Consider the following 18,670-nt stretch of genomic DNA (forward strand, 5'->3'; position numbering starts at 1 on the left):
GGGAAGAAAAGGGGGGGGGGGGGGGTGCGATAATGTAACCAAAAAAAATAACATAATCGCGATATCCGAGTTTGTCAATTTCAGCTTCCCCTCGGAGCGGCGGATGTCATGCATTTGGAAAAATGGCGCAGCACGAAGAGTCTCCATCCCCTCTCCCCGGCCGTCGTTTATCCGACTATTATTCCTAATTTATAACCATCGCGCTCCGCTTTTAGATGCGCTTCTGCGGCCGTCTGGAACGCTCTTCCCTCCGATAATCGGAAGCCACTGGTGCAATGCACTTTTAAATCATCATCTAGATTGATAAACTCATTTCTGTAGAACTGCTTTTTGGTTGAGTTTGTTGTCCTTTCCCCCGTACCCCCGATTTAGCATGGTTGGCTAGGTACAGTGTGAAAGAAGTTCAACGTACACACAGGGTTAGTAAATATGAGCAGAACAAAAGCCACGCTGACACGGCCGAATTAAGGCTGTGAGGGGCCTCAGGCTAATTGGGAGGGAAGGGCCTAAGTATGTGCACTCTTCTTTCATGAAGTCATCAACCGTATTTATGTATTAACCTACGTACAGTTAGTACATTTTTTCGAACATAAATCACTCGTGACACTCATTTCTACAAAGAAACCCCCCACCCCCTGTATAGCTTATAGTTTATGTGTCAAAGTCATGAATGTGTGGAATGGAGGGCCTAAAGAGGGGCCTACAAAACACGAGGATCTCAAGGCCTTTCTTCGCCTAATGGGTAAATCCGGCCCCAAATGCCCGCACCGCGTTCACTGAACAATGTACATAGGTATGTTGAACTTCTTTCGCGCCTTACGTTGCCAACCACGTCCATCGGAGGTGCGGGGGAAGGATAACAAACTAAACCCAAAAAGAAGTTCTAAAAAAATAGGCCTCTGTGTGAGTCTGTGGGTCTCTGTGTGGGTTTGTCGGTCTCTGTGCGGGTCTGTGGGTCTCTGTGGGAGTCTGTCGGTCTCTGTGTGAGTCTGTGGGTCTCTGCGAGTCTGTGGGTCTCTGTGTGAGTCTATGTATGCATATTTAACTTATTTCGCACCGTACGTAGCCAACCGTGCTCATTGAAGGTACGGGGGAAGAACAACAAACTAAACACAAAAAGCAGTTCTCAAGAAACGAGTTTTAAATCCAGAGACAATGTACAAGTACAAGGTCAGCAGTTCTCCTGCTGTATTTGTCTCACCTGATGACGGTTGCTTGTGTTGCGATCGAAACGTCGTGATCTATTAATTTTCTATCTACGTGACTTTACCGAAAGAACCAAAGAGTAGAGGAATGTAGAAGTAGTTGTTGGAGAGACACAACTTCAATAAATAATTTTGAGTGTTCATCTGCGGGCGATTATTGAAATCAGACGGGCCCCACACTCGAGTCACTCATTGTTACATTCCTGAGACCTCCAGACGGACTTAGAGAACACCCAGAGGCGTGGGAGAAGCGATTTAAAAAACGCGAGAGGAGGCTCGAGATTTAGACCGAGTGGCTACACCGATGTGTGGCACGGTGAGAGGGGAGGAGACCGGGGAGAGTGAACTCCAACTGTCTGCAGCTGCGAACAGGGTCTATGGATCTGTGTGTGTGTGAGTCTATGGATCTCTGTGTGTGTGAGTCTATGGATCTCTGTGTGTGTGAGTCTATGGATATCTGTATGTGAGTCAATGGATCTCTGTGTGTGTGAGTCGATGGATCTGTGTGTGTGTGAGTCTATGGATCTGTGTGTGTGTGAGTCTATGGATATGTGTATAACAGGGTCTCTGTGGATCTCTGCGTGAGTCTGGATGTGTGTGTGACAGGGTCTGTGGATCTTTGTGCGAGTCTATGGATCTCTGTGTGACAGGGTTTCTGGATCTCTGTGCGAGTCTGGCTGCTGGCTACCTATGTGAGTATATGGCTGGCAATCTGTGTTGATCTATGGCTCTCAGTTTGGGTCTAACTCTCTATCTGTGAGTCTATGACTGTATAAGTCGATGGGCATCAGTATATAGCTCTGATTCTATGGCTATCTGTGTGATTCTATGGAAATTAGGCTATGGAGGAGGGAGAGAACTTTAGGTGACAGGAACCGAGAAGCGACCGTTCGTCTGGTTTGAGAGACTCGGCGGTCGGCGGTGACCATGAGGAGGGGGGAGGGAGGGACTCGGGGCAGGTCAAAGGTTGTGAGACGGAACGTTCGACGATGAGATGGAGGAAGTTCCATGGGGCCTGTTGGGCCAGGGGCACGTGCGTGCTGTGTAGTAGCAGTGGGAGGCCACTTCGTGCCGTGTATAACAATAATGAAATAGAGTAGCCAGCAACGAGCGCCGTATGGGTGTAGGAGAACAGACTTCATGTTGAACTTCTTTCACTCCGTACGTAGTCAACCGTACTTATCGAAGGTGCAGGAAATGAGTTTTCAATCGAGATGATTTGAAAGTGCATCGTTCTCAGTGGCTTCCTAATTATCGGAAGAGCGTTCCAAACGGCCGCAGAAGTGCATCTGAATGCGCGTGGTCAATGCGGTGGCCGTCTTTAAATCACGTGATTCGGTTCGTCAGCAAACCCCAGAGTAGGAGGATTGTTCTTGGTCTGTGCGCACAACGCCGAAGACGTTTTACTGGGGGTCGCATCCAGCGCCGTCGCTGTTAACAACGCTGCACTCTCGCGTGGGGTTAGATTTGTAAAAGATTATGGCATTATTCCAAACACGACGAATCTGAGCCCAAAGCCACGAGTCGTAGTATCGGTCGTGTAAGCCTTTGCGTAACATTGTAAACATCGCGTCGCGCGCCTGCTACGCACGGTGCGGGCACCCCGATGGCAGGACAGCAACAAATGCATTGTACTGTACCGTACTGTAAATTCTATGCTCTCACAGTGATGCTGCCCCCCCCCTCCTTCAGTGACCCGGGTCGAGTGACAGCCCCCACCCCACCCACCACCATGACCCTCAGGACGTTGGGAATTGCCACGGCATTTGTCTGTACGGGTGCGTGAATGCTGGGGGGGGGGTCATTATGGAGGAAGGCCGAGGGATTGGGGATGTGACGTTGGGTGCACGATCGAGTGGCAGAACGTTCCGAATTTGCGGAATGTGTCGCGCAAAATCGGCCGTTCTTTCGATTCTCGGTAGACACACAAAAGAAAGGGTCTAAGTCGAAAAAAACGAAAAAGTGGAGGGGCTGGTTGTTGTCGCTGGGTGTGGCGGGGTGGGGTGAGTCTCCATGCGGCGGTTCACCTCGTCTGTGGATGGATGTGCGGGGCATGCGCGTGCGCTGTACGGAGTGGTACCAGAACTCCGGTGAGCAAACAGATAAAAGATCGCCCTTTAACCGGCAGGTGACGCAACGGTGCCGGGCTCCGGGTCTGATAATACATCACCGGTCTGCTCCTCCCCTTCGCAAACTCGCTTTCCTCCTGCCGATGGAAATTCGTCCCCGTCCGTCCCGTAGGGAGAAATATTCCAGGACGTTCACATGTGACGGCATCGGAAGGTCGTGAGTTCAAATCCTGGTTGGGCGGTTTTACTTGGCCCATCATCCGTCCGTGGTCGGTAAAAAAAGTACCACTTTTGGGGGCTTCTTGATAGTGCTTGTCCTATATATGGATTATCCCCCTCTCCTCCCGCCCCAGACTTAGGAATGTGGAATTTCCACTAGCGGCTCACCGGGCGAGTCTGTGTCCATGCATTCTAAACGCTACTCTCATACGCAGAGCGGGTGGGCAAGTGCCTGCCCCCCCCCCACTCCTCTGCTGTATGGTCGACCAGAGGTCACCTGACGGGATCTTGGAGTAGCTCTGTGGTGTCCGCTTCCGCACCAGCGTAAGAGAGCAAATCGCAGGGCCGCACCTTTTACCTGGACCCCGTGTTCCGGGAGGGGGGTGGATGGGGAGGGTGGGTGACGGGAGGGGGAGGGGTGAGGGGAGGGGTGGGTGAGGGGAGGGCGGGCAATTGGTCACCTGTGTCCAGATACCCGCGAGGTCAAAGGTCACGCCGCAGTGGAACGGGTCGCAGCACTTTGCCAAAGATGGGGTGACGAGGTGGGCGCGCTGCGGGGCAAGGCACCGCCAATTTCAGTTTTACCCCCCCCACCCGACTCAGCAAGGCGTCAACACAACAACATCAACATCCTCTTCAGAAACGCCCAGTTATTTGCTGTCCACGTCTCCGTTTGTGTGGGTTCGATCCCGACCCTGACGCCTGCTGGATAGTTGGAGTTTACATCTCTCTCATCATCATCATCACGGTGGCTAGGAGATGTTCACTCCCTCGCCTGGTCTACAGGAGGGCACGGGTTCGATCTCGACTCTGTCTCACATAGACTAACACTGCCCATAGACTAACATTGCCCATAGACTAACATTGCCCAGAGACTAACATTGCCCACAGACTAACTTTGCCCACAGACTAACTTTGCCCACAGACTAACATTGCCTATACACTAACATTGCCCATACACTAACATTGCCCATACACTAACATTGCCCATACACTAACATTGCCCATAGACAAACATTACCCATACACTAACATTGCCCATAGACTAACATTGCCCATACACTAACATTGCCCATACACTAACATTGCCCATACACTAACATTACCCATAGACTAACATTGCCCATACACTAACATTGCCCATACACTAACATTGCCCATACACTAACATTGCCCATAGACTAACATTACCCATAGACTAACATTACCCATAGACTAACATTGCCCATACACTAACATTGCCCATACACTAACATTGCCCATAGACTAACATTGCCCATAGACTAACATTGCCCATACACTAACATTGCCCATACACTAACATTGCCCATAGACCAACACTACCCATAGACTAACATTGCCCATAGACTAACATTGCCCATAGACTAACATTGCCCATAGACTAACATTGCCCATAGACCAACATGAGCCATCGACGAGGACCTCTTCTGTGTCTGTTTCATTGCGTACGTGGCTTGTGCTGCGTGCAGCCTGGGGGTGGAGGCGAGGGGGGGGTGGAGGCTAGGGGGGGGTGGAGGCGAGGGGGGGTGGAGGCGAGGGGGGGGGTGGAGGCGAGGGGGGGTGGAGGCGAGGGGGGGTGGAGGCGAGGGGGGGGGTGGAGGCGGGGGGGGGTGGAGGCGAGGGGGGGGTGGAGGCGGGGGGGGGTGGAGGCGAGGGGGGGGTGGAGGCGGGGGGGGGGTGGAGGCGAGGGGGGGGTGGAGGCGGGGGGGGGTGGAGGCGAGGGGGGGTGGAGGCTCCAGGCACGCTGGGGCGTGGTGCCGTGCGCGGTGTCAGCGGTCACGTGCGCGTGGCTGAGTTATGGGATGGGGAGCGGTGGCGCAGCGGTTCCAACAGTCTGGTGAAGGTTACACGGGGGACCTTTGTCTTGTGTGGACAGGTGTGGCCTCACCTGTGAGGTGGTTGGGGGCGGGGTAAGGGGGGGAGGTCTCCTTGGATCTTAGCCAGGTGCGGTGTGGGGGGGGGGCTGCATTTGGACGTTCGTGGGGGGTGAACGGTGGCGCAGCGATTAGCACGCTGCGCTGCGAACCGCGACCACCAACAGTTCGATTCCCGCTCACGGCCAATAACAATGACGATTATCTGTATCGGTCCTGGACCTCCTCGTGGTAGACTCGGCCACAAATGAGTAGCTGGTGCGGTGTTTAGACCTCGTCACCCGGGGGTGTCGGGGCGTGGTACTGGCCACCCCACCCACCCCTCGTGTGCCGCGTTGGCCCTCACAGCTGCCCTAACTGCACTTGCCCCAACAGTCTGTTACGGCTATATGGGGGGGGGGGAGCCTTTGTATTTCTCTACGAAAGCTCAAAGTTGCACTTGTGAAGACCGTGGAGATGCCAGGCGGATGATACTGGCAGATCCACACACACACACAGCTCTAAACTCATCACATTATTCAACAACAACAACACCCATGTGTGGTCCTGAAAGGAAACGATAAATAACTATATAATAGCAGATGATTGAGGCAGTGTTATTGATGAGTCACTTCGTTGAGCTATCATTTGTGGCCAGTTCGCTTCTGTAAAAGAGCTCAAATTAAATAAAAGTTAACAATTTAGTTTCTTTACCCAAGGAAGTCGCACCGAGGCCAAAAGATCGTTTCGCAGGAGGTTCCTGCGTTGGGATGTTTGGCCAATACCAGGCAAAACTTATTTATTTATTTCACCTATAGGATGAGGACACCGGAGAATTCAGAACATGGGGAGAGAATACAAACGTCCGTTTCATTTTTTTTCATTTATTAGGTATAGCCCTGTGAGCCATTCGGCTCTTGAATCGGGTGCAACCGCAACAAACAAAAAAACAAAAACATGAACAAGAAAACATCTTAAAGTGACTATTTGCAAACAGAAAATCCAAGAAAAGACAGCAAAGTATTGCAGAAAAATCACCGTACACCAACACTGTGTGCAAAAATCCCAGTGGGATTCAAGTCAAACAACAACAACCACAAGACAACTTAGATTAAGGCCATCAGTCTAACTCTGTACTACAACAAACAAACATGGCCAACAGCAAGGGCGGCGCCCGAGTCGGGAATCGAACCCGGGTCCCTCTGTCCTCATGGCTGGTTATGTCTGGCTGTGGGGGACGGATGCCGTCTTGCAGAATCCGCCAAATCATTTGGTGCCGATGCTGCGCTCGCTGTGCTTTGTGTACCACTGGCGACACAGACGCCGCGACTCATTTGTCACGAAAACCGCGTGGCCCTTGACAGTGTAACAAACGGCCATTTATTAGGTGTAAATACATTGTCAATTGTTGGTCTCATACTCCAGAGGATACGGTATAATGCACTCATATTTCCTCAGAGCACACGCGGGGGCGTGGGTAGCTGAGGTGTCAAAGTAATTTTGATCACACAGAGGGCCTTGCGGGCATCACGTGCCTCCGCTACGGTGTTTGGACCCCCCCCTCCCCAGCGCTGTCACCACCAAAGAATTTGCTGTGTAATGTGGAATTCGGGCTCGGCGCTTCTTGGTGGCGGTGGCGGCTACGCTGAACGCGCGCCGCCCTGTGAACCAGCACTGGCGGCAGAAGCCAGGGTTGGTGGGTCGTCGCTGTGGAACTCCCGCTCCCCGTGGTTGTGGGCGTGCAGGAGGCGCCGTACCCCTCGCTCGCCAGGAGGAGGCGGGAGGGCGACTGTGGACTCCACCTGTGTGCCTCCTGTACGGTTGGGGGGATCGAGTGTTTCCCCCTCGCACGGCGTTGGGTTTCTCCGGCCGCTCCGGTTTCCTCCCACGTGTGAACAATTCGTTAACCGGCCGATAACACCGGCAGCTCGTCGCAAGTTGGCATTCTCCTCGACTTTCGTTTGAGGCTCAACGAGGACACGTGACTGCCAGCTCCGCCCACTTGTACATGAACACGCCCACTCGTACATGAACACACCCACTCAACCGCTAGTCCCACACACACGGGCAGCGATGTGGAGGCAGAGAGAGGGACAGACATGAATACACTGGAAAAGGAGATGTGGACATTAGGACATCGACACAGACAGGCACGTCGAATAAGATGACCTGTACCTCGCCCTATTCTCACCAGACCTCACCACACCTCACCACACCGATCATAAGCACAAACAACAGCCCGGAGGGTCTCATCCCATCACCCGTTCTACCAGACCCCTCACCCCACGCATCGTCACCGACCCTCGCCACCAGAGGCCAACTCGCCGTGTCTAGACGCGGCGTGGTTGATCGGAGGTGTAGAATGCACTTGGGGATCAGAATCTGTATTGATGCCAGAGGAGGAATCCGATGAGCCGTGAAGCTCTTTTTGTTCACAGATGGTCCAGGAGGGGCACGGGGTCAGAAAGTTACAATAACAAACAATCGAAAACACGATAGGCATGCGAGATGTTGACTACCTCGCCTGGTATTCAGGAGGTCGTGAGTTTGATCCCGACCCTGACGCCTGCTGCTGTATATTTGGAGTTTGCTTGTCTTTCTCTCATCATCATCACGGTGGCGAGGAGATGTTAACTACCTCGCCTGGTGTGCAGGAGGTCGTGGGTTCGATCCCGACCCTGACGCCTGCTGCTGTATATTTGGAGTTTGCGGTGTCTCTCTCTGTGGTCGTTTGGATTTTTTTCCGGGTCCTCCGGTTTTCCCCTCCACATTTATAAGCGACATCACGCGTGTTGAGAGTGGTTGGCCGCTGTAAATCGTCACGTGATGAAAAGCCATCTTCGTCGAGCTGTCATTTGTGGCGGCCAGGTCGCTTCTGACAAAGAGCTTCACAGCTCAGTGGGCCTCACCTGCTCGAGTCAAAACCGCGTTCAGTTTATAGCGGAGTTTACTTAAGTCAAATCGGCAAGTTGGTCGTGGTGGGGCAAAGTGTGGGTACGCCCACCGTTCCCAACACGGGCCTGTCCGACGTGGCAGAGCGGACGCCAAGAACCCCGTCCGGAGTTCGCTCGAGCCCGGGGCATCGTCCGCCAGCAGTGACGTGTGAGCGAGCAATTGCAGGGCTGCACCTTTGCTGCCCACGCGTGTGCACGCGTGGTCCATCGGCCAGTCGTCTCAGTCAGTCGTCTCAGTCGGTCGACCCGTGGCACCTGCCGGGTGTTCCCCGTGACCTGCTGCCAGCGGGCGTTCGACACTTCACGTGGCCACAACGTGCACGTAGCCTGGCACAAGCGTCGTGGTGACATCACGGCCACTTAGTGGCTAATGGCGGTTGTTGTTGTCGTTGTATGTGTGTGTATATGTGTGTCACAGTCTTTTACAGGCTACACGGGGGGAGGGGGGGGGGGTCTTGGTCAACGCCGGGTGAGCCGGTTGTGGGCTGGTGGGACCCGGGGCTTCAAGTGCCGCCGCCCAGGAGGTGGAACGTTGACGGGAGGGCGCCGTGTCGTCGTGTCATTGTTCTCTTGACGCGCTTTACAGCGTCTCTACAATGTGTCATACATGTAAAGCACGTCCTGAGATTTTGTACACAGCCCATTTGTCAATCCACTGCTGGATGGATTGACGCCGCGGGTGGCTAGGAGATGTTAACTCCCTCGCCTGGTGCGCAGGAGGCCGTGGGTTCGATCCCGACCCTGACCCCTGCTGCTGCTGCTGTATATTTGGAGTTTGCGTGTCTCTCTCTCTCCCCATTGTGGTCGCGTGGATTTTTCCCTCCACATTTCGAAACACGCGTTTCGAGTGTTTGTCCGCTGTACATTCCCACGTTATGAACCACTTAATTGGGCTGTCATTTGTGATGGCCAGGTTGAAATCATGACAAATAAACCTACCTCAGTGGGCCCAGACCCCCATGCGCCTTACTCCAAATAAACAGGCGACAACGTCAGGATCGAACTCGCGAGATCTGCGTTTGTTGACCGTGGGATGGGCTCCTCTTCCGGAACGACGCCTGTGTATTCTGCGGTTCGATTTTCCACGCACGTTTATATGTTTTTCCGCCGAACAGAGGGAGGGGTCATTTAGTGAACAACTCGGAACGAAGCGCACGGCGCGAGTGGGAAACCCAGTCGCCACTGGGCCCCAACCCCGACGTGTAAACCAGCAGCATCATGACAAACATCATGTACCAGGACATGTTCACCGGTAAACTCACGTGACCCCCCCCCCTTTCTCCCCCCCCCTGCCTGTGTTACAGCCAGCCGTCACTGAAAGCAACGGAGTCAGCAGTGAACAATCCGGTTTGGAACCAGATACTTCGACGGATATCGAAGTGACTTACAAGACTGTATCAACAGAAAATGTACGTCCGTGTCGGTGGTGGTGGTGGTAATGGTGGTGCGAGTGGTGATGGTGGTGGTAATGGTGGTGTGAGTGGTGGTGGTGTGAATGGTGGTGGTAGTAATGATGTTGTGAGTGGTGGTGGTGGTAATGATGTTGTGAGTGGTAGTGGTGGTAATGATGTTGTGAGTGGTGGTGGTGGTAATGATGTTGTGAATGGTGGTAATGATGGTGGTGGTGGTAATGATGCTATGAATGGTGGTGGTGGAAGCTCCCCCACCGAAAATGAGTGAAGAACACCGCTCTAAAGTTGCAAAACGGCCACTCGCTCGCCTCTACTTCCGCTTGCCCGCCCGCTCACTCGCCCGCTCACTCGCCCGCTCACTCGCCCGCTCACTCGCCCGCTCACTCGCCCGCTCACTCGCCCGCTCACTCGCTCACTCGTCCAGTCCCTGCCAGTTTCCTCCTCCTCGATCAACTCCCTCCTCGTTGTCGTGCAACCAGTTCGCCGGCCCCTGCCACTAAAGAGCTTCACAGCTCATCGGATTCCTCCCGCAGTCTCAATGAACATTCTGACCTCCGTTGTACAGAGTGACCTCCGGACACATTTTAGGGAGTGGTGGGGGGGGGGACAGACCCCTGGATGGGGGGGCGGAAGGCACCGGGCAGTGTCTTGGTGGCTTCTGGTGATCACCGTCCGTGTCGCCCATGGCTGCCGGTCTCGGCGGTTGTGTAAGAGGAAGAAGTCTCGCTGCGCTCCACGATGAAACGGCAGCGTGGGAGCTGGCTGTCGGGGTGACTTGGTGCGGTGGGTGGGGGGTCACGGACCAACGTTTCGCACCGAGGGAGATGGCCGCCCTAACGTGGACGACCCTCTTTGATGTGCGCGAAAGCTGGGCCGCTGACGTAATTTGTGACGGCAAGAGCCGGCAGTTAACTTGTAAAGAGAGATTAATCATCACAAACTGTAGCGTGTGCGTGCGGTCTGGCACTCCGTCTCGTGCTACGCTCGCACGAGTCGCAGTGCCAGACCGCACGCCGCGTTTCACAACATGTAGAGATGGGGGTGTGGGGCAGGGGGGGGGCATATAAAGGGACAGCTGCCACTGCGAGGTGACCTTCCAAATAACGTGCTGGGATTTTGGTTTGCCGATCGTGGGACGAGCATTGCTCTGCAGCAGGTGGCGTGGCGGTGCTGCCCCCTGCTGTGCGCGAGCCAGAGGTCACGTGTCACGGATGAATCTGAATTGGGAATCCAACATCGCGGAGCAAGCATCATCGCTCCCCGAGGCGAGACCACGGAGTAATCATTGCCGCCCCCCCCCCGCTACTGCCAGACCAATGTGGCCGCTAGCAGACCAGGTGCTTGAGGCACCTCGTGCCCCACAGGGGCCGCTGCCGCATGCTGGAGATTTGACGTAAGGCGCTCCGAGACGCCCCCAGCGTAAAGGAGGGTAGCCCCGCATACCAAACCACCCCCTCCCCCCCTCACCTGACCTCCCCCCCCCCATATTGCCCCTTCTGCTGGCGGTGCTTTATGTCAGTGACTCCGAAGTGACGATGGTTTTGGGGCCAAACCGGTGCTGTAAACGTTGCAACGTTGTCCCGACGTTCGCCCGACCAACGTCGTCCTATGTTTTGTTGAGAGGTCAACCCCGGCGGGATTTGAACTCGAGGCCCTCGCAGCTGTCCCATGTCCCCGGGCCCCCCAATGAGACCGCCCGCGTGTCAACTCACGGCGGGCGCGTGCACGCCCGTGCGCGTGTGCGCGTGCGCGTGTGCGCGTGTGTGTGTGCGCGTGTGTGTGTGCGCGTGTGCGTGTGTGTGTGTACACCTGCGCTATGAACCCGGCGATCCGGGTTCGATGCCCGCTCACGGCCACCGACACCAGCGACGGTTATCTGAATCGGTCCTAGGCCTCCCCCCTAGGTCGACTCAGCCTCAAATGAGTACCTGGTGCGGTGTGTGAGCGTCGCCATTGGAGAGACAAAGGCGGCCGGGCGTGGTGCTGGCCACCCACCCTCGTGTGCCGTGCCAACCTTCATAGGTGTTACTCACTAACAGAACTTGCCCCTACAGTCTGTTAATGCTACACAGGGGATCTTTGTCTTTATGCGTGCATCAAACCCTGATGACCTTTCACGGTTAAAATTAAGGTGATGCAAGGCGTCCTTGTTGGGGCAGGGATTTTTACGGTGGTGAAATCAGTGAGGCGGGGATTTACCGTGGTGAAATTAGTGAGGGGATAATTTTGTGATGGTAAAAATAGTCGTGCCCTTTCTGAAACGACTGCGAGACTGCCCTGGCCAATCCAGGGCCTTTTGGTGGCTTGGGCCAAGTGCCTGGCGCATGCAAGTGGGCAGGCCGGTGAGAGAGTGGGTGAGCGGGTGAGCGAGCGGGCCTGTGAGAGAGTGGGTGAGCGGGTGAGCGAGCGGGCCTGTGAGAGAGTGGGTGAGTGGGTGAGCGAGCGGGCCTGTGAGAGAGTGGGTGAGCAAGCGGGGGCCTGTGAGAGAGTGGGTGAGCGAGCGGGCCTGTGAAAGACTGGGTGAGCGAGCGGGCCTGTGAAAGACTGAGTGAGCGAGCGGGCCTGTGAAAGACTGGGTGAGCAAGCGGGCCTGTGAGAGAGTGGGTGAGCGAGCGGGCCTGTGAGAGAGTGGGTGAGCGAGCGGGCCTGTGAGAGAGTGGGTGAGCGAGCGGGCCTGTGAGAGAGTGGGTGAGCGAGCGGGCCTGTGAGAGAGTGGGTGAGCGAGCGGGCCTGTGAGAGAGTGGGTGAGCGAGCGGGCCTGTGAGAGAGTGGGTGAGCGAGCGGGCCTGTGAGAGAGTGGGTGAGCGAGCGGGCCTGTGAGAGAGTGGGTGAGCGAGCGGGCCTGTGAGAGAGTGGGTGAGCGAGCGGGCCTGTGAGAGAGTGGGTGAGCGGGTGAGCGAGCGGGCCTGTGAGAGAGTGGGTGAGCGGGTGAGCGAGCGGGCCTGTGAGAGAGTGGGTGAGCGGGTGAGCGAGCGGGCCTGTGAGAGAGTGGGTGAGCGGGTGAGCGAGCGGGCCTGTGAGAGAGTGGGTGAGCGGGTGAGCGAGCGGGCCTGTGAGAGAGTGGGTGAGCGGGTGAGCGAGCGGGCCTGTGAGAGAGTGGGTGAGCGGGTGAGCGAGCGGGCCTGTGAGAGAGTGGGTGAGCGGGTGAGCGAGCGGGCCTGTGAGAGAGCGGGTGGACGAATGGTCGAGCGGGTGAGCGTGCAGTTGAGTGAGCTTTACGTCATTGTTGTGTTCCCGGCAGGACCTGGTGGACTGGAGCAAGCCGCTGCTGTGGCAGGTGGGGCACCTCCGGGAGAAGTACGACGAGTGGGTGCACCAGCCGGTGGACCGGCACATCCGCCTCTTCGGCTCTGACCTCGTCGAGTCTTGGACCAAGACCTCGTGGTGAGTGGGGGGACGTGGGTCGGTGGGGGGGGGAGCACAGACAATGGCGATGACAGCTGATAAAACCAAAAAATATTTTTTTTAACATTTTTTATTTTACCAGGTAAGGCCTCCTGAGCTGCATAGATATGTTTCAGAAGCGACCTGGATATCACAAATGGAAGCTCGACACAGTGGTGGCTTATCTCAATGGGGAAATGTGCAGCAGGCAAATACTCTAAATGCACGTTGATTATAAATGTGGGGGAAAAACCGGAAGACCCGGAGAAAAAAGATCCCCGTGACCAACAGTGCTGGATGAAGCTCGTGGCGGGGCCTGTAGCATGATGTTATAAAGGGGCCCTAAATAAAAACAAAACACGTAAATATTAAAATGCTAAAATTTTACCTGCAAAGTTAAGTAATTGTATTTTTTCATTTTCTATACAGCCAGATAATACGACACATTGCTAACCTTAAATACCCAGTCGTTTGTAAAAGTTTAAGGCAGTATAGTACTATAGTAATAGAGCAAGTGCAGAATCATTGAACCGGAATTGATAGCTCGAAAGCATTTAGCGCGGGGCGTTTGAAAGTTCGGGGTCTGTAGCATACGTAGCTATTTGTGCTACGAGGATAATCCGGCACTGGCGACCAGGGGGAGAACATACAACATGCAAGTGTCAGGGTCGGGATCGAACCCACGACCTCCTGTATACCAGGCGAGGTAGTTAACATCTCGCCACAGCATCAAGAATACTGGCAGAGACGACCAGCAAATTGAATCAAGGTTGCCCGAAACTTGACGATAAGAAAACCAGCGCCAAGAGAGTTTGCCTTGCTGGCGGCCTAAGGCGAGAACGTCACCGGCGTGCCTCGCTCTCACCACGGTTATCAGTTCGTCGTTGTTGTTGCGCGTGTCTCACCCCGCCCCGCCTCGCCCCGCCCCGCCCCACCCCTCCCCACCCCACCCTGCCTCACCCCACCCCGCCCTGCCTAACCCTGCCTCACCCCACCCCGCCCCACCCCGCCCCACCCCGCCCCGCCTCACCCTGCCTCACCCCGCCCCGCCCCGCCCTGCCTCACCCCGCCCCGCCCCGCCCTGCCTCACCCCGCCCCGCCCTGCCTCACCCTGCCTCACCCCGCCCCGCCCTGCCTCGCCCCACCCCGCCCCGCCCCACCCCGCCCTGCCTCACCCTGCCTCACCCCACCCCGCCCCACCCCGCCCCGCCTCACCCCTCCTCGCCCCACCCCACCCCGCCCCGCCTCGCCCCACCCCGCCCCGCCTCACCCGCCTCACTGGGCCGTGTGTCCAGGTACGTGGTGCCGAGCGTGTGGCTGCCGGTGGTGCTGCTGTGGAGCGTTTGGTGCAACCGCGAGTTGGCACGTGGCGACACGGCCCTGCACCCTCCGCTGCTCACCAGTGAGTGCACCGTTCGCTCGCCCACGCACGTGCTCACACGCTCGTGCCTACACGCGTGCCCATGCACGTGCCCACACACGCGCCCACGCACGTGCCCACGCACGTGTCCACGCACGTGCCCACGCGCGTGCCCACGCGCGTGCCCACGCGCGCAAACATGCACGCAAACATGCACGCAAACATGCACGCAAACATGCACGCAAACATGCACGCAAACATGCACGCAAACATGCACGCAAACATGCACGCCCATGCACTTGCCCAAGCGGTTTCCTCATCCAGGCGAGAGTCCAGCTCAAGTATGGTTACACAGGTCTACAGCCAAAATGCGTCCGAAAAAAATGTAGTCCAACTTGACTCATTCTGGGCCACTCAGAATGAACAATGATGCTTTAAATTGTTGACTGGCTCTAGCTTTCAAGATATGCTCCTGGGTCAGTATACACGACCCTTGACTTGGGAATGGCGGAGGATAAGCGAGTTGTAAAGGGAAGGGATCTCAGTTTAAACCAGAAATTACTAAATACATATTGGACTTGATCTGTGAATACATCTATGACTGGGTTTGGACAGTACCTGCTTTTTGAGCAAAACAATGAATGATGCACCCTGAACCTGTAATTGCATCATCCATGATATGAATTACATCCCTCTGCTGAACAAATTACCCCATATCAGCTCTAGAAATCACACAGTGTCGTGCTCTCTTATTTGTCAGAGTTTGATTTTGCAAAGGGACACATTTCTGTTTAGCCAAAGTGAGCAGAGATGCCTCGTACTTGTGTGAACAAAGCAGATCACTTCTGCTATGCTTGTGGTGAAGTGAGTTTTGCATCACAAAGCGCACTATAACCACTACGTTTAAGAAAGCCTATCACCTTTATTTTGGCTGCAAAAAGTAGTGGCCAAACACTCTAAACGCATGATGTCGAGTCTAAATGTGCAGGGGAAAAAGCGGAGGACCCGGAGATAAATCCACGCGACCACGGGGATAACATGCACATTCCAAATATACAGCATGTGTCAAGGTCGGAATCGAACCCACGACCTCCTGTACACCAGGCGAGGTAGTTAACAACTCATCGCCACCGCGGCACGCGAGGCAAAGCCGGCCGGGCGTGGTGCTGGCCACCCCTCCCCCTCGTGCACCGTGCCGGCCTTCGTAGATGCTGCTGGCTAACAGCACTTGCCCCAATATTCCGTTAAGGCTACACGGTGGTGGTGGTGGTGGTGGTGGCGGTGGCAGTGGTGGTGGCGGCAGTGGTGGTGGCGGCAGTGGTGGTGATCTTTGCGTGTTTGTCTTTGTAGGCGTGAGCGTGACCGTGGGGCAGGAGTGGTTCCCCTTCCTCTTCCTCCTGGGCATGTTCATCTGGTCCTTTGTGGAGTACAGCCTCCACCGCTTCCTCTTCCACATGACGCCGCCCGCCAACAACTACTACCTCATCACGCTGCACTTCCTGCTGCACGGGCAGCACCACAAGGTGAGCGACCATGACCCCCCCCTCCTCTCCTCACCGATCTCTGCTCCATCTCCTATCTCTCCACCCTCACCTCCCTTTACACCTCCCCCTCACCTCTCCACCTTCACCTGCCTCTCTACCCTTACTGGCCTCTCCACCCTCACCTGCCTCTCACCTGCCTCTCCACCCTCACCTGCCTCTCCCCCTCACCTGCTTCTCCACCCTCACCTCCCTCTCACCCTCACCTCCCTCTCACCCTCACCTACCTCTCACCCTCACCTACCTCTCACCCTCACCTACCTCTCACCCTCACCTACCTCTCACCCTCACCTGCCTCTCCCCCTCACCTCTCACCCTCACCTCTCCACGCTCACCTCCCTCCCTCACCTGCCTCTCCACCTCCCCCTCACCTCTCCCCCTCTCCGGCTGCACAGTCCCCGTTCGACGGCTCCCGCCTCGTCTTCCCCCCGCTGCCGGCGTCCCTCTTCGTGGCGCTCTTCTACATCGGCTTCCGCCTGGCGCTGCCGAGCGCCGTTACGGGCTCGCTGATGGTGGGCGGCCTGGCGGGCTACGTGATCTACGACCTGACGCACTACTACCTGCACTACGGAGCGCCGCGCCGCGGCACCTACCTCTACCACCTCAAGGCCTACCACGTCAAGCACCACTTCGAGCACCAGAAGCTCGGTAGGTCGCGGGTCGCGGCGAGACCGCCGTGTGTGAGTGACCCCTTGGGGTGGAGGGTGGCGGCAAGACCGCCCCCACGCCGAGTTGCGACGACGTACGCGTACGTCGTCGCAACGGAACCGGAAGGAAATCTGAAATGAAATAACTGTATCGGTAGCGAGGCTCCCCGGCAAGGCCGTGCGGGAGGGCTGCGTGTGGCACAGCTCGTCGCCGGCTACCGTCGGGTGACGGCAGCGGTCGTGCTGCTGCGGTTCTCTGCGGCGAGTCATCACGTCGTTAGAAACAGCGGCGCTGCTGCTGTAGCTGCTGTAGCTGCTGCTCTAGCTGCTGCTGTAGCTGCTGTAGCTGCTGCTCTAGCTGCTGCTGTAGCTGCTGTAGCTGCTGCTCTAGCTGCTGCTGTAGCTGCTGTAGCTGCTCTAGCTGCTCTAGCTGCTGCTCTAGCTGCTGCTGTAGCTGCTGTAGCTGCTGCTGTAGCTGCTGCTGTAGCTGCTGCTGTAGCTGCTGTAGCTGCTGCTGTAGCTGCTGCTCTAGCTGCTGTAGCTGCTGCTGTAGCTGCTGCTGTAGCTGCTGCTGTAGCTGCTGTAGCTGCTGCTGTAGCTGCTGCTGTAACTGCTGCTGTAGCTGCTGCTGTAACTGCTGCTCTAGCTGCTGCTGTAGCTGCTGCTGTAGCTGCTGTAGCTGCTGTAGCTGCTGTAGCTGCTGTAGCTGCTGATGTAGCTGCTGCTGTAGCTGCTGTAGCTGCTGCTGTAGCTGCTGCTGTAGCTGCTGCTGTAGCTGCTGCTGTAGCTGCTGCGCCTCTCTAAGTCAATTGGAGTTGTCTCGGAACAGGGGAGAGGGTTCAGTTCTTGCTCCCTTACCGTCCCCTCCCCACAGAACGGTAAAACACAACCCCCCACTCGTGGTGGGGGGGTCCCCACTTGGGTGAGGCAGCAAACCCAATCCCCTCCCTCCTCCAGACCCAGGAGCGCAGAGCTTGGTCTGCAGTGGCTAGGAGATGTGAACAACCTCTTTTGGCATACAGGAGGTCGTGGGTTCCATCCATACCCGGACGTCTGCTGCTGTATATTTGGAGTGTGCATGTTCTCTCTGTGGTCGCGTGGATTTTTCTCTGGGTCCTCCGGGTTTTCCCCTCCACATTTAGAATGAACATCACGCGTTTACAGTTTTTGGCCACTATAAATTTCCACTTGATAAGCCGCTTCATTGGGCTATCATTTGTGATAGCCAGTTCGCTTCTGAAAAAAAGAGTTACATAGCTCAGTGAGCCTTACCTGGTAAAATGGAAACAGTTTAGTTGAAGTTCTTCCCCCTTTATCTTCCCCATCCCCACACAACCCCCCCCCCCCGCTGGTGGTGGTCCCCACGTGTGTGGGGCAGCGAGCCCAATCCCCCGTTTCGGGACTTCTGTCCGCAGAGTTTCTGTACCGCCCCTCCCTGCGTCGCGGTTTGTGCTCTGTCCCGGGCTCTTATTGAAATAGAATAAAAACGTGTGTGTGTGTGGCGGGGCTGGGTGGCATGCCCCCGTGTGTCTCCGTGTGTCCGGCGAGCAGGCTTTGGGATCACGAGCAAGCTCTGGGACTTCCCCTTCCAGACGCTCATCCCCAAGGAGACGTTTGAGAAGTCTCACTGACGCCCGCGCGGCAAGCCGCTGCCACCGCTCCTCCTCCTCCTCTCCCTCACCGGGGCAACGTCTCGATTCTCAAGACCGGTCGTCTCACTCCGGCCCGCAGCGATGGGGGGGGGGGGGGGGATACGGTGGGGGGGATATGGGGGGTAGGCGGCGGGGGGTGTGTGTGAGTGGGGAGGGGGCGAACGCCGCCACTTTGACCTCCGCAGCATCGAGGGGATCATCTCCTCCCCCGCCCTGCCGCTCTTCTCTGTCTCACCGAGTCCGTGCCTTTGATGATGATGATGATTGTTGATTTCACTATTTACATATCTCCCATTCTACTGCAAAGTCCTTCACACACGAGGATCCCTCCCTTTGTGCATCCTCCCACCCTT

General features: G+C 56.1%; 1 protein-coding gene across 2 annotated transcripts in view; it reads left to right on the forward strand.

Annotated features, from left to right (window-relative positions):
- LOC144951764 (fatty acid 2-hydroxylase-like) overlaps nucleotides 1-18,390 on the forward strand; it is a 60,321-nt gene extending 41,931 nt beyond the window's left edge. Inside the window, exons 2-7 of one of the 2 annotated variants that reach the window (XM_078882126.1) lie at nucleotides 9,626-9,730; nucleotides 12,975-13,117; nucleotides 14,413-14,519; nucleotides 15,828-16,000; nucleotides 16,414-16,666; nucleotides 18,217-18,390. In XM_078882126.1, the coding sequence (XP_078738252.1) occupies nucleotides 9,626-9,730; nucleotides 12,975-13,117; nucleotides 14,413-14,519; nucleotides 15,828-16,000; nucleotides 16,414-16,666; nucleotides 18,217-18,296 (861 nt within the window). In that variant the 3' untranslated portion in view covers nucleotides 18,297-18,390. The remainder of the gene's footprint in view (nucleotides 1-9,625; nucleotides 9,731-12,974; nucleotides 13,118-14,412; nucleotides 14,520-15,827; nucleotides 16,001-16,413; nucleotides 16,667-18,216) is intronic. The other variant, XM_078882127.1, reaches the window with a different exon arrangement.
- Nucleotides 18,391-18,670: the final 280 nt, after the last annotated feature.

This window comes from Lampetra fluviatilis, chromosome 63 (assembly GCF_964198595.1).
Source record: "Lampetra fluviatilis chromosome 63, kcLamFluv1.1, whole genome shotgun sequence".
Lineage (NCBI taxonomy): Eukaryota > Metazoa > Chordata > Hyperoartia > Petromyzontiformes > Petromyzontidae > Lampetra > Lampetra fluviatilis.